At 26.2% G+C, this 19530-nt stretch overlaps 2 protein-coding genes across 5 annotated transcripts in view; both read right to left on the reverse strand.

Annotated features, from left to right (window-relative positions):
• LOC132946820 (carboxypeptidase D-like) overlaps positions 1 to 6910 on the reverse strand; it is a 31834-nt gene extending 24924 nt beyond the window's left edge. Inside the window, exons 1-2 of one of the 2 annotated variants that reach the window (XM_061016901.1) lie at positions 6031 to 6910; positions 5727 to 5950 (exon numbers count right to left, since the gene is read on the reverse strand). In XM_061016901.1, coding sequence (XP_060872884.1) covers positions 5727 to 5950; positions 6031 to 6480 — 674 coding nt within the window. In that variant the 5' untranslated portion in view covers positions 6481 to 6910. Of the gene's footprint in view, positions 1 to 778; positions 805 to 5726; positions 5951 to 6030 lie in introns of those variants that run through there. The other variant, XM_061016902.1, reaches the window with a different exon arrangement.
• Positions 6911 to 11672: 4762 nt separating this feature from the next.
• Positions 11673 to 19530, reverse strand: part of LOC132946305 (putative leucine-rich repeat-containing protein DDB_G0290503) — a 31238-nt gene continuing 23380 nt past the window's right edge. For all 3 annotated transcript variants that reach the window (XM_061016228.1, XM_061016229.1, XM_061016227.1), the window contains 10 exons: positions 19359 to 19527; positions 19204 to 19292; positions 18907 to 19100; positions 18572 to 18835; positions 18346 to 18483; positions 18091 to 18240; positions 17553 to 17628; positions 17174 to 17482; positions 15612 to 15998; positions 11673 to 13299 (listed from right to left, as the gene is read on the reverse strand). In XM_061016228.1, coding sequence (XP_060872211.1) covers positions 12086 to 13299; positions 15612 to 15998; positions 17174 to 17482; positions 17553 to 17628; positions 18091 to 18240; positions 18346 to 18483; positions 18572 to 18835; positions 18907 to 19100; positions 19204 to 19292; positions 19359 to 19527 — 2990 coding nt within the window. In that variant the 3' untranslated portion in view covers positions 11673 to 12085. The remainder of the gene's footprint in view (positions 13300 to 15611; positions 15999 to 17173; positions 17483 to 17552; positions 17629 to 18090; positions 18241 to 18345; positions 18484 to 18571; positions 18836 to 18906; positions 19101 to 19203; positions 19293 to 19358; positions 19528 to 19530) is intronic.

The raw sequence follows: 19530 nt of genomic DNA on the forward strand, positions 1-19530 counted from the left end.
GCGTTTTTTTTAAATAACTTAAAATACTAAATTAAAACCTAACAAACAAAAATAAGAACATTGTCTTGAATAATTTGAACTTATGGTATAATTTCAAATAACTTTATTTTAAACACATTATTGATATTGTGGTCATTATTTATTGATTTATTGTTTTATAAAATTGTATTAAATAATTGTTATACATTAAAACTATATTCTTAATAATTATTTCAATACATAAAGGTTTAAATAATCACTAATAACTTCTTATCAATAACAATTTTTTGTATGCAAAAGTAATATGTTATGAATTATATTTGGTTTTGTATTCATGTAATAATAATAAACTACTAGAATAATTTAAAATGTATGAATAAATGTATGTTAAAAAAAAAATAATTCAAACAACAATATCAATTGTTTGAGATTGCTAAATAAAATAAAATCATAAGTTTTCAAATAAAAAATACTAGATTTTTATATTTATGTTATCATAATTTACTCAAATTTAACTTTATTTAACAAAATGTATTCATACATTTTTACTGTAGGTACTTTTGTTTTTTTCAGTCACAGTTAGTCAACAAACAATGCAGCTTAATACAGCCTTACAATATTTTTAAATGAATGATGGTTATTTTCATTGCCAGATATAAACCATTAATAATACTTAAAAAAATCAAAATATGTGATATTAGCATTCCAATTACATAGTATACATAGCAGCAAAATAAAAACAATAGTTATGTAGCAACCTTCAAATAAAATATGTATATTTATTCCCGTTGGTACTTACAAAAAATTACACCAATCTCCTGAATGCTATATGATAAAGATAAAAAAAAAATTATTTTTTTAAACTAGGCAATATTATATAATAATACTTAATAAGTTTTATTCACGTTATTTTAAAAAAATAATCTTATATAGTATTTGTCATGATTTCAAGTACCAAAACATAGTCAGACAAAATAGAAATTTAATTATTGTGACCTATGTTAATGGTGTAAAATTGAATTGACTAATTAAGCTAGTTTAAATAAACCACTTTATAATTTATAATCATTATGATTCATAATGATAGCTGTAGCACCCTAGGATTCTGGCTCTATTTGTGCTTATGATTGTGAGCATAAGATATATAAAATATGCATTTTTCCAATCCTATTTATAACAACAAATAAAAATATTTTGTCTTTTACACATATTTTTATACATTATTCACTATTTTCGGCTATTATATTAAAAATGTAATAAGCATTTATATAATTTACTTTACTAATATCCATACAATCTACTATTTGTTTCAGTACACTTAATGGGAAAAATAAATCAGCTGTAAAAATACTATTAGAAAAACATTTTTTTCTTAATATTTTGTAAATAAAAAATGTCACTTCTGGGTGACTTATTTTATCTGCCTACCATGTCTTGTATTCTCTCTATTCTATGCTTATTGTAAATTGTTCTCTTTTTTTAGATTGTATATTTTCTTATTGAACTAAAAAGTTATTGGAAAAAATACACGGTATGTCCCAAAAATCCTGTACTGTTGTATCACGCAACAGCCATGGCGGTAATATCTCTGTAGCAAATCAAGTTAACAGTAATAAGTTTGGTAATTCTAATTGAATGCCATAAGATTAAAAAAAAATTCAGAAATGCAATGAAAGTTTTTACATTTTCAAGATATCTATTATTTTGATCATATTTATTTACAGTTCAAAAAAAAAAATATACTAACATTTTGTGAAAATCTACCAAGTTAAAGAAAGATAAGATAATACAAGTGAATAAATTTAATTATAATTTACAAAATAGCAATATGCGAATTATTATTATAATTTACATTTATAACTGTAAGATAATTTTAGGTTACCTTCATGTCTTCACGATAATTAATGACTTAAGGGTGTCAGAGCTGGTGCGTTTTTTAGTACAAAAACATGCTTTACAGGAAAAACTCTCACGCCCTGTAGAATAGTCGGCTTTTGTTAATTTTTATTTTATATTAAAGAAGAGAACATTTTGCATGTTGGATCAAAACACGATTTTCAAACGTAATTTTCTACCACTATCTATATTAAAATGAAAATTCTGATTTTGATCCGACCTGAAAAATGTTCTCTCCTTTAAAATAAAAAAAGTCCAACGTGAGAGTTTTTCCTGTGAAGTAATTCTCATTGATATAATACACCGTATCAACCACTCCTAAATAGGTATCGAGCTGTAGATTAGTGGAAAAGTATTTTAATTCAGGTAATAACTAAAATATAAAAATAATTTTTGAATTTTTTTGAATTTCGGAAAATTGGAAAAGCCAGCACCGACATCCTTAAAAATAGGCACGCAGTTGTCAGTTATGCTGTTCAGTAAACAATAAGACATAAAGCTAATGTTAATTTTCTGGTTATTTCCATTCAAAGCAAGACATTAATTAGGTATGTATAAGTCTTGTCAGCCTGAAATAGATATTTTATGGAGCGCATAAAAAAGCTGAAAATATTGCTTCAGATCAACATTTCAGACAAACATGTTTTTGCAACGCTAGTGAAAACTATTAGAAATTTGTACAACTAGACTACCAACTAGATCACTTTTCTATCATAAAAGATGCTGAAGTAGAAAATCAAAGCGTTTTTACTAATGAAAAAGGTCATAACAGACACAAAAACATACACATTATTGTAAAATACTAAAATCAATACATTCATCGCACCACTTAGAATCTAAATAATATTAAAATTGAGTGAAAATCAACACTAAGTTAGTGTAAATTAAGTTTTTGATTTTCTAAGAATAATTTTTATGTTAGCAAGACACGAATCATTTACTTGAATAATATTGATTGGAACGCAGATTATTATGACAATCCGTAATTAATTAAAAATTCAAATTTTTGATAACCAGTATTTTTTATGTCAAAATTCATAACAGTTCAAAAAATAATTAATAAAATTGTTTTACATTTCAGTAATAAAAAGGGCAAAAATAATGTCACCAATAATATTTTGGCCTATAATATTGAGAGATAAAAAAATATACATAAACTTATGTAGTTATGTATGTAAAATAGTCCAACTAATCTTTATCAGTCGAAGTATTACTGCTGACCGCTACTCTCCTCAAACTTTCTTATCATGTATATTCATTTATTTTCTACGCTCATATGATGCTTATTGTAACTGTTATTACAGATTGTATATATTCTAATGAATGAAAAAAAACCAAATTGGTCATGTATATTACATTGTATATTAAAGGATCCATACTTTATCCCATAAATATTTTAGATGACATTATTTCAGCCGACAGCATTTTAACTGACTGTATTTAGTACAATCATAAAAATGTATGTATGCTGAACAGTAATCTGACCTTTTGCACTGAATAAAATTAACTTTATAAATTAATACCAATTATATTATATACTAGCCGACCCGTCACAGCTTCGCCCGTGATTGGTTGTTTATTTTATTTTCAGACGATGATATGTATAATTTTTTATTTAAATTTTATCGTTTAATGTGATCGGCAAGTGAATATACTTGTTAATATAAATTAATTTTTAGAGCACTTCATTACCCGTAAAAAACCCAAATCTTAACTAAGTCGGATTGCGGACAAAGGGCAACTCTTTCACCAATCACCTTGGTAGGCAATTTTTAATAATTCGATTTAACGCAAGCTTGTACTTGATCTGCCCAAAAAACCAATGGCAACCGATAATAAATAAACACATATAATTTCTACTATTGACTGTAACCAATGGGAACTATTAATAAATAAAAATAAAATTTCCAATGTAAACTTCAATGTCCCTGTTTGAGCAACTCTTTCTTAAAATGCAAATTTTGGCAAATCCTTTCTTATTGCACTATGAAAATATGAGAAAAACCCCTATTCCAAATTTCAAGTTCGTACATTGCGTATTTATTAAGTTACAGCGATCAGTGACTAAGTGGTATTTTGATTTTATATGTATAGATTACAAATATAATTATTTATTAGTTATCATTTATCAAACAGCAATTAAAATGCTTAACAAACATTATTAATTACGAATAAAATGGTTATATGATATATATATTTATGGCATATCAGCACACTAATCTAATTAGCATTATCAAACAAATTTATTAAAATAAATAAATATATATTACTCTTTAATTATAGATACTTCATTAAAAATGATCTGAATCTAAAATATGTGTAATATAAGTTATAAGTATTTGTTTATTAAAATAAAAAAGATAATTATTTTTCACCGAACATTATTAGCTAGTTAACTTCTGTTGAATTTTTTATTTTTATTTTTTTTGTGCTACTTATATTTGTATTACTAAGGAATGCAATGGCCAATAAACATTATTTTATGTTGAGAACCGCTTGCTGCAATTAATATGTGCATTCAAACTTTTTCAAACAAAAGCGAATGGAATGTATAAAATCACTACTTGTGTTTAAAAATCAGATAAGATACACTTGATTCCTACTCCCCGTATTCCTATATAGACTATAGACATGTACAGACCATCATGGCTAGATGAGCCAGTTAAGTTTAATTGAGTGAAGGGTCAAAAATATTTATATTATAAAGTATACATACCTACACTATATATTATAAACTAAAACCAGTGATGTAGTCCAAAAAGTTTATGGGTACACGCCTTTATCATTATAAAAATAACTTGGGGGCTACGCCTAACCTGCATACCATGATTTTCGTTAAGGTTACACGCATAAATATAAAATTAGGAAGTGGGTAGACGCAGTGTACCCGCGTGTACTATCCACTACACTACTGACTATAACAATGTCCTTTAAGTATCAATATGAAAAATTATATACTTTCAACAGAAATCTATATTATTAATTTTCTGAAATGGCCAATTTTTTGTATTATTATTTTTAAACTATTTAAAAAAATATATTGAAAACAAATTAAAATATTATCAAGTTACAGCAAGTTAAGTTTTTGATATTTATGAGAATAATAGCTATGTTTGGTAAAGAATTAAAACAGATAATATTTGTCTAAATCAATCTCAATCGTATGAACATATTTGATTTGCTTATACTTAGTCAATTTATAATAGATTTAATTAATTTTTAAATTGTTTGGAAAAATCGAGGAAAAAATAGAAACAGAATAATTGTATATATTTCTTTTTTTAAATTATATGCTATTTATTAGAATTTTCTTATTTTTCTAAAAAACTGTTGAAAATAAAAATACTTAAATAATATATTAATTTAAGTACCATGGGAATATTTGTGGTAAAACGGAGAATTTGGTTAGGAAAATACCAAGGTACTTTGAAATCTTGTTTTGGTAATATTAAGTTAATATAGTATATTATATACTTAACATATTCATAGTAATAAAACACTGAGTCTAAAATAATAATACTTAGTAATTGTTATCATGCATATCATTCAAGTACGAATGTTTAAAAAATAATAAATAGGTAGAAGAATACTACTATCATTATTTTTAAAAACAAATAGAATATATTAGTATTAATTTATAATGTTCATAGGTACCTATAGTTATATAAATATATGATGAGTAGAAAAGTAATTTTAAAATAAGGATTAAGATTTTAAGCTGTACCTATACAATTTTTCTCAAGGTAATATTTATCCAAATTATTTACCTAGTAATTTTTTACTTTTTGAACACACTACCTTTTCATTTAATAAAAACTGTAAATAGGTACTAATTAAATATGTTTACATACCTATAATAATACTTGTCAAAAGGATAGCTGGCTACAACAGCACCACCATGAAAATTTGCTGACAACACAAATGGGTTATTAAGAATCCATTCTATAACTGCTCTGGTTTCTGGTTGTTGCATGTTAAAAGACTTTTTATCTATTTGTGGAAAATTTCTGTTCAAATCTACACCTTTTGCATTATTTCGACCAGCATAGCCTTTTTGAGAATTACAATCACCTTCCTAAGATAAAAATATACAACTACCTAGTTATACTAACTTTATGATTAATTAATTTAATCAAATAAATAAAATAAAACTACCTGTGAAGCAGAATAACCATCTGGGTTAAGTGTAGGCATCAGGAATATATCAGTCGTATCCACAATTCTAGATACACGATCATCTGAACCATAAAGCGATGTCAAATATTGAGCTAAATACAATAACAATTGCAAGCCAACAGTTTCATCTCCATGCATATTAGCTATGTACTTAAACATTGGCTTCAGAATTCTTCTACTTTGTCCAATATTAGATGTTATTTCAATGGCTAAAATACTCTGACCCAATGATGATTCACCGATTTCATGTACTCTGGCTATCATTGGATTTTGTTTTTCAATTTTATAAAGTAGATTAGCTATTTCAGTAGTATTGTAATATCGTTCATCGAGAAATTCTTCATGCAAACCAACTTCACGAATAGACTTTGCACAGACAGTGATGAACAAGCCAGTAATTACACTCAATTTTAATAAAAATGAATACATTTTAATTTTAATGTTAAAAACTGTATTATAGAAAGCAAACTGAGATTAAATAAAAATAATATTAAAGTTGCACGAGATTCGTCATAATGAGAAGTTTGTAGTTACGTAGATCAATACATGTGTGATGTGTATGGATCAACGATCAATTAGTTAGTCGTTATTAAAATATTAACCAGTAACCACACTAATACTCTACAATACTATATAATAGTAACTTCTAAAGACACTATATATTATAAATACTAACGCTGCGAGAAACGTTGGAACTAAACATAGTATAAATTAAAATTATACTATTAAGTATATACCGACTACCGGGAGTCGGGGACGTTGTTAGTTGTCGTCAGTAGTTGTTCTTGCTAAACAATTAGTAGCTTGTTGGTACTTAGGGAGTTTGCAAGTTGCTACGTATGAGTCCGTCCACTATGACGTATCCCCGTGATAAACGATATCAGTTATCACAATAATTTGTGCTTCGTTACCATGAACTTTATAAAAAAAAAGTAGGGAAAAAAAAAGTGGCCGCTGATGCGCGCGCTTCTGGTGGTGAATTGTTGTGATGGTTTCGCAAAATAAAGCGCGCGCATTTTGAAATGTATTAGATAAAGATACAACAAACGTATTGGAATGTTGTTGTATACGAGTTATAGAACTCCTGTTTTTGAAGAAAATAAAAGGTTCCTATCATATCGCTAGCGGCCACTTTTCATTCTCCCTACTATTTTTTTATAAAATTAATATTTTCAATTTTGTACCGTGGTAACAACAATATATTATTAGAGTTAAAAATCGAAGGCCGCATGATCATTATTAAGGACATATAAGATTATATATTTATATAATATATATTAATATACCAATATTTATATATATATATATATTACAACTGCCCTGAATCCTGACTCCCGAGTAATATACAGCCAAAAGGTCTGATTTAGGTATCTATAGACTATAGTATATTATACCAATCTGCAATCACCTACACTATAGTATATATAAGATTTTTATTGAGATTAGTTCAAGGTTGTATGGATAATATTAATATATTATATTCAGATAAGTGAATTTGTTCAGCTCACGAAATCACGTATAATATGTATGTGTTAATTACCTATATGTTCTATATTATGTTTATCATACAACATATAATTTGTCTATCTATATATTAATATAATTTATTATGCGTACCTATGTCTTCTAATGCTTGGCGGTGTGTGACTTATCATCGTCTACAGTATAACAATAATATGTAGATAATGCGTGCATATCTATTTCATTATCTAATCAAAGTTCTTAGTATATCCATATCTACAGTGGTGCAGTGTACATTGCACTATTTTGCATTATTTTAACTAAACTTATTTTTTATGAAGATAATGAATTTTAAACATTCTTAAAATATATGCACGTCTTAGTGCCTATAAGATCTACACTAAATAATTATAAATTAAAAATGTAAGCCAATAAAATTATGCATGAATAGATTTATTTAGATATATTATATATTTAGAATGTTTAAAATGTTTAAAACTAATGTATAAATACCCGTACCAGTTGTACCTAATACAGTAATACCTATATACCTACAAATATACAATGTATATAATAATATTATATAGAGTGTAACAGAAATAAATTCCAAACAAATAAAAGAAAAATTATGAAAATTATATATATATAACAACTTTATTAAGCGGACTGCCACCATGAGATTTGCCAAGAGACAAAGTTTATCATTTCACTATTGTAGCCTGTAGCCTGTAGGTATTACCAATGATTATGAATACATATTATTACCTACTTGTCAATGGTATAACTAAATAACTAATACCTAATAGTAAAATAAATTGCTTTAATAGCTTAATAACATTAATATAATAAAATATACCTAGGTACCCTACTTATAGTAAGTAATATAAACCGTCTTCGATCAGAACAATGGCGGCTATAGAATTTGATTTTTTTTCTGCGATGGGGGGGGGGGGCATAAATATCACATATTTTTGATATTTTATGAACAAGAAGAACTATCAAAATATATTAAATTGCTTCAAATTGAGTACTATATTATATATTATATAACCCACATGGTCACATTAACCATTGCCCATAAATCGTATTAATTTATTTGATTGTGACAATTGTAAAAATATATGTAGAACACCTACGACCTACGTATGAAAAAATAAAAAATTTATAACTTTAGAGCATCTATCTGCAGATAGACTAAACTTTATTTTTCATTAAGCTTACAAATGATTTAATTTTAAAAGTAATAAGTAGGTACCTACACAGATAAACAGATTATACAAAATAGTACAAAACTCAAATGACAAAAAATCTCAAAATACAACTACAAATACAAAATCTAATTTTAGATTCTGAGCGAAGCGATGAAAGTATTGATTTTACAATGATGTGTTTTTTTTTAAATTTTTTAAATTTTTTTATTTTTGTGTCTGTTATCACCTTTTAGGACAGTAAAAGTGCTTGGATTTTCTTCAACAGTAACTTTTCTGATAGGAAAGTAAATCTAGTTGGTACTTTGGGAGGTCAAAAGTAAAAATTTCCAAGTAGTTTTCAAAAGCGACGTGAAAAAACAAAAGACAAATTAAGGAAAAACGGGAATTTTTACGCAAAATCTTTTTTCGAGAAAATCGATTTTGGTTTTTGGTGTAACTCTAAAACAAATGACTGTAGGGACATGAAATTTTGACTGAATGTTTATAATTGCATTTCCTATACACCATAACATTTTCCAATTATTTTGACTTATTTTGAGCTGTTTACGGATATTGTCAATTTCTATTTTTTTTAGTTTTTTTTTCTAAAAAAAACCTAATGTACCTCTCCTTCCGTAAATACGCCACTGGTTAAAGCTACCAACTCTACAGCTTTATAATATTAAATTAATATAGATAGAGAATATAATATGTATATTATTCAAATTTATTACCACACAATTTTCATACATTTAAATTATTATAAATATTATTAATACCTATCACAGTACAATTTATTTATGCATGGATTTTATACTCATTTACAAAAGGTTATTTACTCTTTATAATTTTAATGCCCAAACATTGTGTGGATTTTGAGTACAGAACAGGTAAAATACACGTGTTACGTAACCACGTATTAAGTAGTCATATATTAACTATGTACAGCGCGCCGCACGTTTCTAATAATATTTGACACTACAACTAATAAGGCAATTAGTATAGTATAACATGTGGAGGTCGTTGAAAAAGACATCCACTTATCCACCTTTTTTTTGATAAAGGTAGACAAACTTATGAGTAATCTTATATTACATTTTCAAATCTTAGATTTAAAAAGAAAAATTTTTATGAATTCTCAACTCAAAATAATTTGCTAATTTTTGTGATTTTTCCGTATTTTGTCAAAATTTGAACTTTAAATGCTTATAAATAAAAACTGTGGCTAAGGATTTTTAATTTTTTTCATCTGCCTTTGAAACAATAACCAAGGAGCCTTCTATTAAATTTTCAAGCTTTTTTACTCAACAGGTAAAATTTTATTGATATCTTTAGAAAAAAACTAAAAAAAAATGGAAAATGAAAATGTCCCTAAACAGTTCAAAATAAATCAAAATATTTTGAAAATGTTATAGTGTATAGAAAATGTAAATATAAACAACCAGTGAACATTTCAAGTATTTACGGTCATTTGTTTTAAAGTTACACCAAAAACCAAATTCAATTTTGTGTAAAAATTTCCGTTTTTCCTTAATTTTTCTTTTGTTTATCTTGTCGCTTGTGGAAACTATTTGACCCCCCAAAGTACCAACTAGATTCACTTTCCTATCAGAAAAGTTACTGTTGAAGAAAATCCAAGCACTTTTACTGTCCTAAAAGGTGATGACAGACACAAAAATTAAGAATTAAAAAAAAAATTAAAAATAATAAAAAAAAAAAAAACACACATCATTGTAAAATCAATACATTCATTGCTTCGCTCAGAATCTAAAAAATGTCATCAAGAAACTTAAATTAAATTTTTATGAGGTCTGAAATTTATATTTTTACAACATTTGTTATTACAAACTTATAACTATACAACCTTCAACAGGTGATGAGTTGCCAATACCTATGTTCGAAAAAAAGTAAAATTTTTCAATTTTTTTTCCTATTAACGTATCGATTGCCTTTTAAATAAATAGTATAGCTCAGTTTGAGACGCCAAGATATGCTTCTTCCTTTTAAAAATCTAAGTAACTTAATCGTCGTTTTAAAAAACCATTTTCAATTCCATAATAATTACCTAATATATGTTTTTTCCATTAAAAAATTTTTGTTTCAATTAGAAGTATTATTCATTTTGTAAAAATAAAAATTTGTATCAAAAAAAAAATTATTAGATAAATTATATTTTGATATTTCTCAAAAATTAACAAAAATATGTGACCCACGGATTGAATATTGGTAATTTTTATTTTCTAATTAATGGTTTTTGTAGGTGGGTTGGTCCTCACAGTTTTCCTCAGAAATACATAATATTTCATTTTTAATTGAGGATAGCCGCCACTGAGTATAATATATTATTGTAAGGTATGTAGGTACCTCCTACTCAATGATTAGATATAAAAAAAAATTAATCAATTTTTGTTACCTGTAATTAAAATTTATGTGTGAACTATTGGTTGAATTCCATGATGTTATATAACCTATAAATTATAATAAGCTATAACCACCAATAATAAGGCAATAACCAATAATTATTGAAAGTGTCGTCACACGTATCTTTCCTGGAAAGCCAACACCCATACGAAGGATACGAGTCGACCAGCATACCAAATACGAGACCCGAACTCTGTCTCATGACCGAGCTTAGTCACTACTACAACCACCCACTCCAAAGGACACAATCATATATATTTAGAATCCCAGGTCAAGAGCCCTTCAGACGGTTAGGGACATTCGGAGTCAGGTCGTAACGCCACTCACAGTTTAAAGAGTCGTAACACCACTCTTTTACACCATATATTATAACATTGTAATATTGTACTACGTTAATAAAAATTCATCATACCTGTGTTTGGATAATTATTACCTAAAAAAACAAAGTTTCTAAGTGGAGACACACTATTTCTTAGGATATTTTATAATTTTTTTGTATAACTATTAGTAATTTATCATTTAAATAATAATACAGTAGGTACGTTAAATTAATTTTTAACAAATCATCGATATATTATAATAATAATTATTATGTTTTATATAATAGTTACATATTAACATATAATAACTTATAAGTCAACATTGTAGTACATACATACTTATAATATAATACAATTAGATAGAAATTAAACATAGTAATAAAAAAAAGATTCATTACTTGCAAGAAACAACACTAACATTCATACATAATTATTAAGTTTAATCAGTTACTTTTTGTATCAAAATATATTATTCAACTTACATTATAAACAATATTAACAATGTAAAAATAAGATTAATAAAATCATAAAAAAAATGTCAACATTTTTAATTTTACTGCTAAAAATTCTTAAAAAAAAATACATGGAGATCATAAGAATAAGGAATTTATTTTTTTATCAGATAAAGATAGTTTATTTATTTTAGTTAATACCATATTGTTTGGCAACTTCTACTGGTAAAGGTACTAACCAATAATCAGGTAATTGGTTATTGTGTTGTTTTAGGTATTGATTGATAAGCTCATTAGGACCCGGATGTTCTTTTCCATTGGGTAATCTAATATAAAACTTAACTTCTCCATTTAAATTTGGCTTTGAAATAACTTCACATTTTACATTAATTGTCGAAGGATTATTTGGTAGGTGGCCATTTGCCATGGTTGATCTCCTTTTGATTGAATTAAAATGGGAGTCTATCCTCTTCTGCGGTGTTTTAACCATAGTAACCTCAATACCTTTTGGTACATGAACATTTGCTGGCATAATAGTAACGTTTTGTGAAAGTTTTTGTATGATAGAAGATGTTGCTTGATGTTTGATATGATTGGTAGGTGTTATTTGCCTGTTTGCAGAAACAGAATTGTATGATTTATTTAAATTAGTTTTTAAGCTACAAGGTTTATTAATATTTGAAGGTGTACTCTTGGGTTTTACAGTCATAGAAATAAATTGAATATCATCTTCATCATCACTAATAATAATTTGATCATCATCTTCTATTGAAATAACAGCAGATTCTATTTGTTTATAATTATCTTGTTCATTGGTTTTTCTTATATTATTTTCAGTTTGTACTTGTGTAGAGATTGATGTTTCAAAATTATCATTAAGAATTTCAATATCGTTTTGCATATCTTCATCTAGATTTATAATTTCAACAGGTGGTTTTTCACTTTCTTCTTTATCACTATCAATTAATACAACTTCTTCACAACTACGAACATTATTTATATTATTAGTATCAACTAATCTTTTGTTATGACCATTAACAAATGTTTCAGTATTATTAAATATTACTTCATTTTGAGTTTTTAGTAATTTAACTGATTTGATAGATTTATCTTTGTCATTAGTACTAAACACTTTATTTGTATTGTGTTCTGAAATTTTATCTTTTTCCCTTAATTGATTTTCTAATTCAACAAGTTTAGAAGGGGTTCGTAGTGGTTGTCTGACTTTATTTTTAGGCTGATTCATAGCACCCCATTCGTCTTCGGAATCAGTAAAATCAGATATGGATTTAAGATCATTTTCACTGAGATATTCTTCAGATTCATAATACTTATCAGTTTCAAAATCTTGCCTTACAACTAATTTTCTTGTGCGTTTATGCGAAATGATTTTTGTATTCTGAACTAAATAAAAAAAAATAATAATAATATTAGCTTAAATAGTTTGTAGAAAAAAAAAGTATTGTGAGTATAATGTATAAAAAATATTGCTTATTTTAATAAATATTTGGTATAATATGAATAATCCTATAAATATTTAAAGATTTAAAGCTAATAATTATTGGACATTGATACAACTAGAATATAAAATGCATCTAAAGCAACATATCAAACTATAAAATAAATATCACACAATATTAAAAACTCATTAAAATTAATAACATGTATAATTTATTAAAAAAAAAAAATTAATCCTATCAAAAGTTAAAATATTAAATATCATTTTTACGTTTATTTAAATTTCTTTAGGTTAAATAATGTTTTAAAAAATGTTAACTTGTTAACAAATCAAAACCCGCTGACCAAAGTCCTACATTTTTGTCAGGAGATAATATCTTTTATTGTTGAGAATATTCACTGGGTCGTTAGAAAAAAAGTGACCATACTATTCTTTAAAATGTGCTAGTAGGTACAGAAATATATCACCATGAGCACCATTTAACAATAAACCGTCTATTCAACCGTGTAAAGATAAAATTATCTGAAAAAACATACATGAATATTATGTTACTGATTAGTCACCAAAATACTGTAGCTAGCTTATATTTTTCTCTTTAAAATAGAGATAACTGCAGTCCCCTTAAAACATATAAAATTAGATAATTTAACTGTTATTGTTATTCTTTCTCGTATTCAGAAGGGCACATTATTTATGAATAAACTAAAAGGAAGAAATGGTCCACATATTATCATTGAACAGTTATATCACATTTTAATCTCAATAAAAAAAAAGCGGGAGAGTGGATAATGCTCTGCTGTACATTAGGTGTCAAGAAAGTTACTGTAATGTATGTGTTAAATTTAAATAGTTGAATTCAATGATATAAAATCATTGTATACGAAAAACGATTCTGAGCGTAAATGGTCTGTCAGCCTATAATATTAGTTTTTACAGTTATTAGTTTTTGGATAACGACAATATGAGAAAATCGTTTTATGAGAATTTGTTAATTTATGATTGAATATTCAATGTTTAACTTCAAACACTCGTAAAAAAAATAATTTGACCTTCTAATAAACTTATTTTTTGATACGTGTAAGAAACTTAAGGGGAATTTTGTATTCAATTTTTAAAGCTTATAAAAATGTAGTATGATACATAGGAATTGCTAATATAAACATTCAGTGAAAAATGTCATCTATCTACAGTTATTTAATTTAGAGTTACACTAAAAAACAAAATCAATAACGTTGATAATGTCTTTATCTATCTTATATATCTACCATTTAAGGCTGTTATATGCCTCTGGGACTTAGACCAGTAACAAGTAATTGGTCAGTTGGTGATACATCATAATTTGTTTATTTCATTACGTTTGTATTTTTGTTTGCTCGATAATTATTAAAACAATTTTTTGGTCATTTTTGAATAGTTTTTAGGGAATTTAAACCCTAGTTTAAAGTAGGAGTTACCTACTTAAACAATAAATTATTCCTTAAATTATTGTGTACTTAAGTAAAAATGATCCATCTATCTATCACATTTTTACTCTAAATTGTATCTATGATTTATGATTTAAAGTACAATACAAATAACAAACAATTAATATTACCTACAATATTACCTCTAATAAATTTTAATTTTAAAAATATTTATCACCTGTTGAGGGTGCAAAGCAATTTAGGCCAAGTCCATTTTAATAGTAGACTCGACTTGTTTCTTAAACCAATAATGTAATTTAATAGTTTGAACCTGGTAGAAATTAGCTTATCTATGTACAGTGGTTCCCAACTGATGGCCTGTGGACTCATCTCAAGTTGTCCGTGAATGAAGAAATTTAAATTTAACATTTGAATTTGTATTACCTTTTTTCATTAAAGTAAATGTTTAAATAAATAAGTTAAAATATTTTTCCACAACATAAACTGTATTTCTGATTTTATTTTGTACCTATAAACTATAAACTATAAAAGAATAAAAAAAATAAGGGATATAAAGAGGGGGAGGGGATAGAAATCAGGTCGTGGTCCGTGACGATGAAAAATATATAAAAGTGGTCCGTGCCTAGTGTTGAGTTAGGAACCACTGATATAGTATGTAAGCGAAATTGGACAGTCATATTAATTTGTCCAACATAACTATTATTTTTTAACACATCAATAGTTTAAACAGAAAATTATGTTGAATGCTTAGACTTATAGTATTTAAATACAATAATACTTTATAATTTATAATTTTAAATTAATAATTATAATTGAGTAAAAATATGTATTACCTTGAGCTATTGGCATTGAATCTTTCATTTCCAAAAGTGAAATATCATCTTTATTTTTTGAACAAACCAATGTTTTAGTATGTCCATTATATTCATCATTCTGATTAGTATCTAATAGGTTATTAGTATCGTATTTTAGTATTTTCCCTTCTTCCGATAATCGCTTTTCTAGTTCAAGAAGTTTAGAAGAGGTCTGCAGTGGTTGTTTGACTTTATTTTTAGGCTGATTCATAGCACCCCATTCATCTTCGGAATCAGTAAAATCAGATATGGATTCATCATTATCCTTAACATATTCATCAGATTCACCATATTCAACTGTATCAAAATCGGGCTGTACGATTAATTTTCTTTGACGTTTCTCAAGAATTATTTCTTCATTTTGAGCTAAAATTTAAAAAATATACATAACATAAGATTGAATAAATAAATCGTAGAATAGTACAATTATTATGAGTATAAAGTATAAAATGGAAGAACTCGCTGTAGAGTAGGTTTAAGCATACCTTATCATTGAGTAAGTAACTGTAATGGGTGTGTTAAATTTTAATTCAATAACAAATAATTATATATTTTATATGAGAAAAACAATTTCAATCGGAGATGGTGCAGCCTTTTTATGGATATTTTATATCCATATATTATATAATATTATTTTTATTACTATGTCACATAGTAGGTTGAACTGATTTTTACCAAAAACATTGAATATTCTTTATAAAATAATAATTATCATTATTATTAATCTATAAGTCAATACCATGTACCGTAAATATAATGTGAATAGTTTTATGGTATAATGAAATAACTTAAAATTAGTCTAAATGTCACTTGTCACTGTGTATAGAAAATAATAATATACATAAAGGCAAAAAGTCCTAATGATAAATACTTTTTAAATTACAATTTACAGTAAGTCCTAGTTTAACTGCGAGGTTAGGTTCCTATAAAACACAATATTAAATGAGACAATTTTTTCACACACTCGGTGGTGTTTTTGTAAAAAACGCTCATTTATGATTTTGGGCCAAAAATGCAAATATGCAATGAATATATTTCTGATTTTATAATCACAAAACTAAACAGATTCAACACTTCCAAAGGCCAAGAACAATTATTATTTTGCAAAGCTCTTACGAACTACATTCACAAACTTTACAAAAATAAATTTCTTGTAATATTTTTACTTTTTTATTTATGTACCTAAGCAAGGCTTGAAACCGATATTAGATAGGTATCGACTTTGAATACCGGTTATAACCATCAAAAACCAATACTGGAAATCAAACTGAAATTGAAATCGTAAAATACAAATACCAATACTCAAAATCAAAAACGAAATCGGAAAAAATGAATACCAATATCCGAAACCAAAATAGAAATCGGAAAAATGTTTTCGGTTTCAAACCCTGTACCTTAGTATCAAAAACCATTTCTTATCCTAACCAGTGATGTATATGGGGGGTAGGGGTTCAACCCCCCCCCCCCAAATTGATTGTACCAATTAGATTCACTATTCTACCACAAAATAATTTAAGTTGAATATCTAAAATATATATTACCTTGAGCTACTGACTTTGAATCTTTCTCTTCCCAAAGTGACGTATTATCTTCATCCTTCTGAATTCTATCTGGATATGATTCACAGTCTTTAAATAATTTTATTTTAGAATCATTGTTTAAGACAATGAAATTATATTCTTCTGGTTCAATTTTCTCAATAAAATTTTCTAGAGCGCTTATCAAGTTTTCTGGAACTGATGTTCCTTCCATATCCAATTCATAAAGAAAAGTCCGAAGACCTTCTACCGAATCAGCAATTAGCTTAAAATGTTTATCTTTTTGTAACAAACGAAAACCCCCAGAAACACCTATACAAATTTAGTATATATTGTATAAAATATAAACTATTAATAAAGAGGTTTGAAGAAATATACATACCATTCATAGGTAGATTATCTTCAACTTTTATTTCTTCTGTATCAGTTTTTACTGATTCAAGAAATTCAAGATTTGGCTTAAAAAAATAAAAATAAAAAAATAATTATTATATTCAAATATATAGGTATAAAACGACATAGATTAAACGTGTTTGAGCAGTCTGAGTAGAACTCAATGAATTTTGGTTCTAGAGTAAAAATACCTGTTATAAAATTAAATTGTGACAATATTTCTTAGGGCAAGTCGTTGCGTTTTTTAAAAAAATTGTTATTTTGAAAAGTTAAAAGTATTTAAAAAATGTAGAAATTTTTGTTATTTCTAAATGATATAATTAATGTTAATTGGGTATAAAGGAAAAAACGCAACAACTTGCTTTCATAAATATTGTCACTATTCAATTTTATAATACGTATTAATACTCTAGAACCAAAATTGAGCGAGTTCTACTCAGACTGCGCAAACACGTTTTGTCTATGTCCTATGTGTGTAAGACGGAGACAACACATGCGGGTGTGACGTCCTCTTAACCATTAATTACTTCATCATATGGAATGTTGTAATAATATATCCTTAAATCTGGCATTGAATCAAAAAAGAAATATTCCTCAGTTTCCAAATCATTCTTCCATATTGTACATTGTCTTTCATTACAATTGGTTACAATATCATTTATAGTTTTAAATTTAATCTAAAACAAATATATATAAAATAGAAATCCATATACATAAATAACAATAATTTTAACATTTTAGGGATTCTGATTATTAATACATTAATAAGTTATTAAACTCACAGTAACATAATCACAAAGTGCTTTTACAAGCCAAACTTTCCTGAAATATGAGAGTTCACTGTAGTCTTTTTCAATTAAAGGATTCTTTTCATTCACAACAGCCCAAAAATCTGGATGAATGCCCAGTGAATTCATTACCTGAAACATTAAATTTTTTTTATTAGTTATTTCTTATTCCACATAAATATTAAAAAGAAATTTGTTTAAAAGTAAAAACATTACTCACAATAACTTTATTTTGTTTTTTAGCGTGGTATACTTTACACCAATCTGATACTTTTTTTGAAAGTTTTTCAGACCAAACCTTATATGGCATGACTTGACCAATAAATTTTGTTTTTTTTACTGGCATCAAAAGAGTAGTCATGATTTTACCCATAGTTGTAGATTCTTTAGGCATTAAAAACATTCTTTCAATTTCGCCTTGGTTAATAATATCAAAATCAAGTTTTTTAAATAAGATAGCCACAAAATTACCTATTTCTGGTAGCTGAAATATTAAGAATTAATTTAGACTTAACAGTCTTAACATAAAATACATGATAATAATTGTATATTAACCTCCCACATTGAACTGATATATCGATGAAATACATCATTAAAATAAACTTCATTTTCCCAACTTAATATTTTTTCTAAAATATGTGCATTATCTTCATCAGTAGTAAGAGTAGTAGATAATATTTTATGATACTTTTTTAATCGTTCAGGGCGACAATGTGCAACACTTCGTAATAATACTGAATCATAACAATCTAAATATAAATAACAATGAATGATAACAACCAAAATATATTTAATAATTATAATGAGGTAATGTGAAATGTAATTAATAATTAAAATATATTAACAATATACCTTTTGGATATCTCAATTTAGAACTTGGTTTTCCTTCCATGTTTAGTAAATTGAATGTAAGATTAACATCAACCATTACTTTATAATTACTAAAAATAAATAATTTTATTTATAGGAAATAGGAATGCAATAAAAAATAAATGAATAATTATTACTTATCAAGGTGGCTGATTTTTTCTTCTAATAGTTCTTCAAGTTCTAATGATTTTTTAGTATGATCACTTCTAGCACCATAAAATGAATAGCAGTTCAAGAATACTTCCCTTATATCTTTTATTGCATCAGTAATGGAGCAGTACTCTCCATTTTTAAATTTTGTATCAACTT

This window comes from Metopolophium dirhodum, chromosome 6, assembly GCF_019925205.1.
Source record: "Metopolophium dirhodum isolate CAU chromosome 6, ASM1992520v1, whole genome shotgun sequence".
NCBI classification, from domain to species: domain Eukaryota; kingdom Metazoa; phylum Arthropoda; class Insecta; order Hemiptera; family Aphididae; genus Metopolophium; species Metopolophium dirhodum.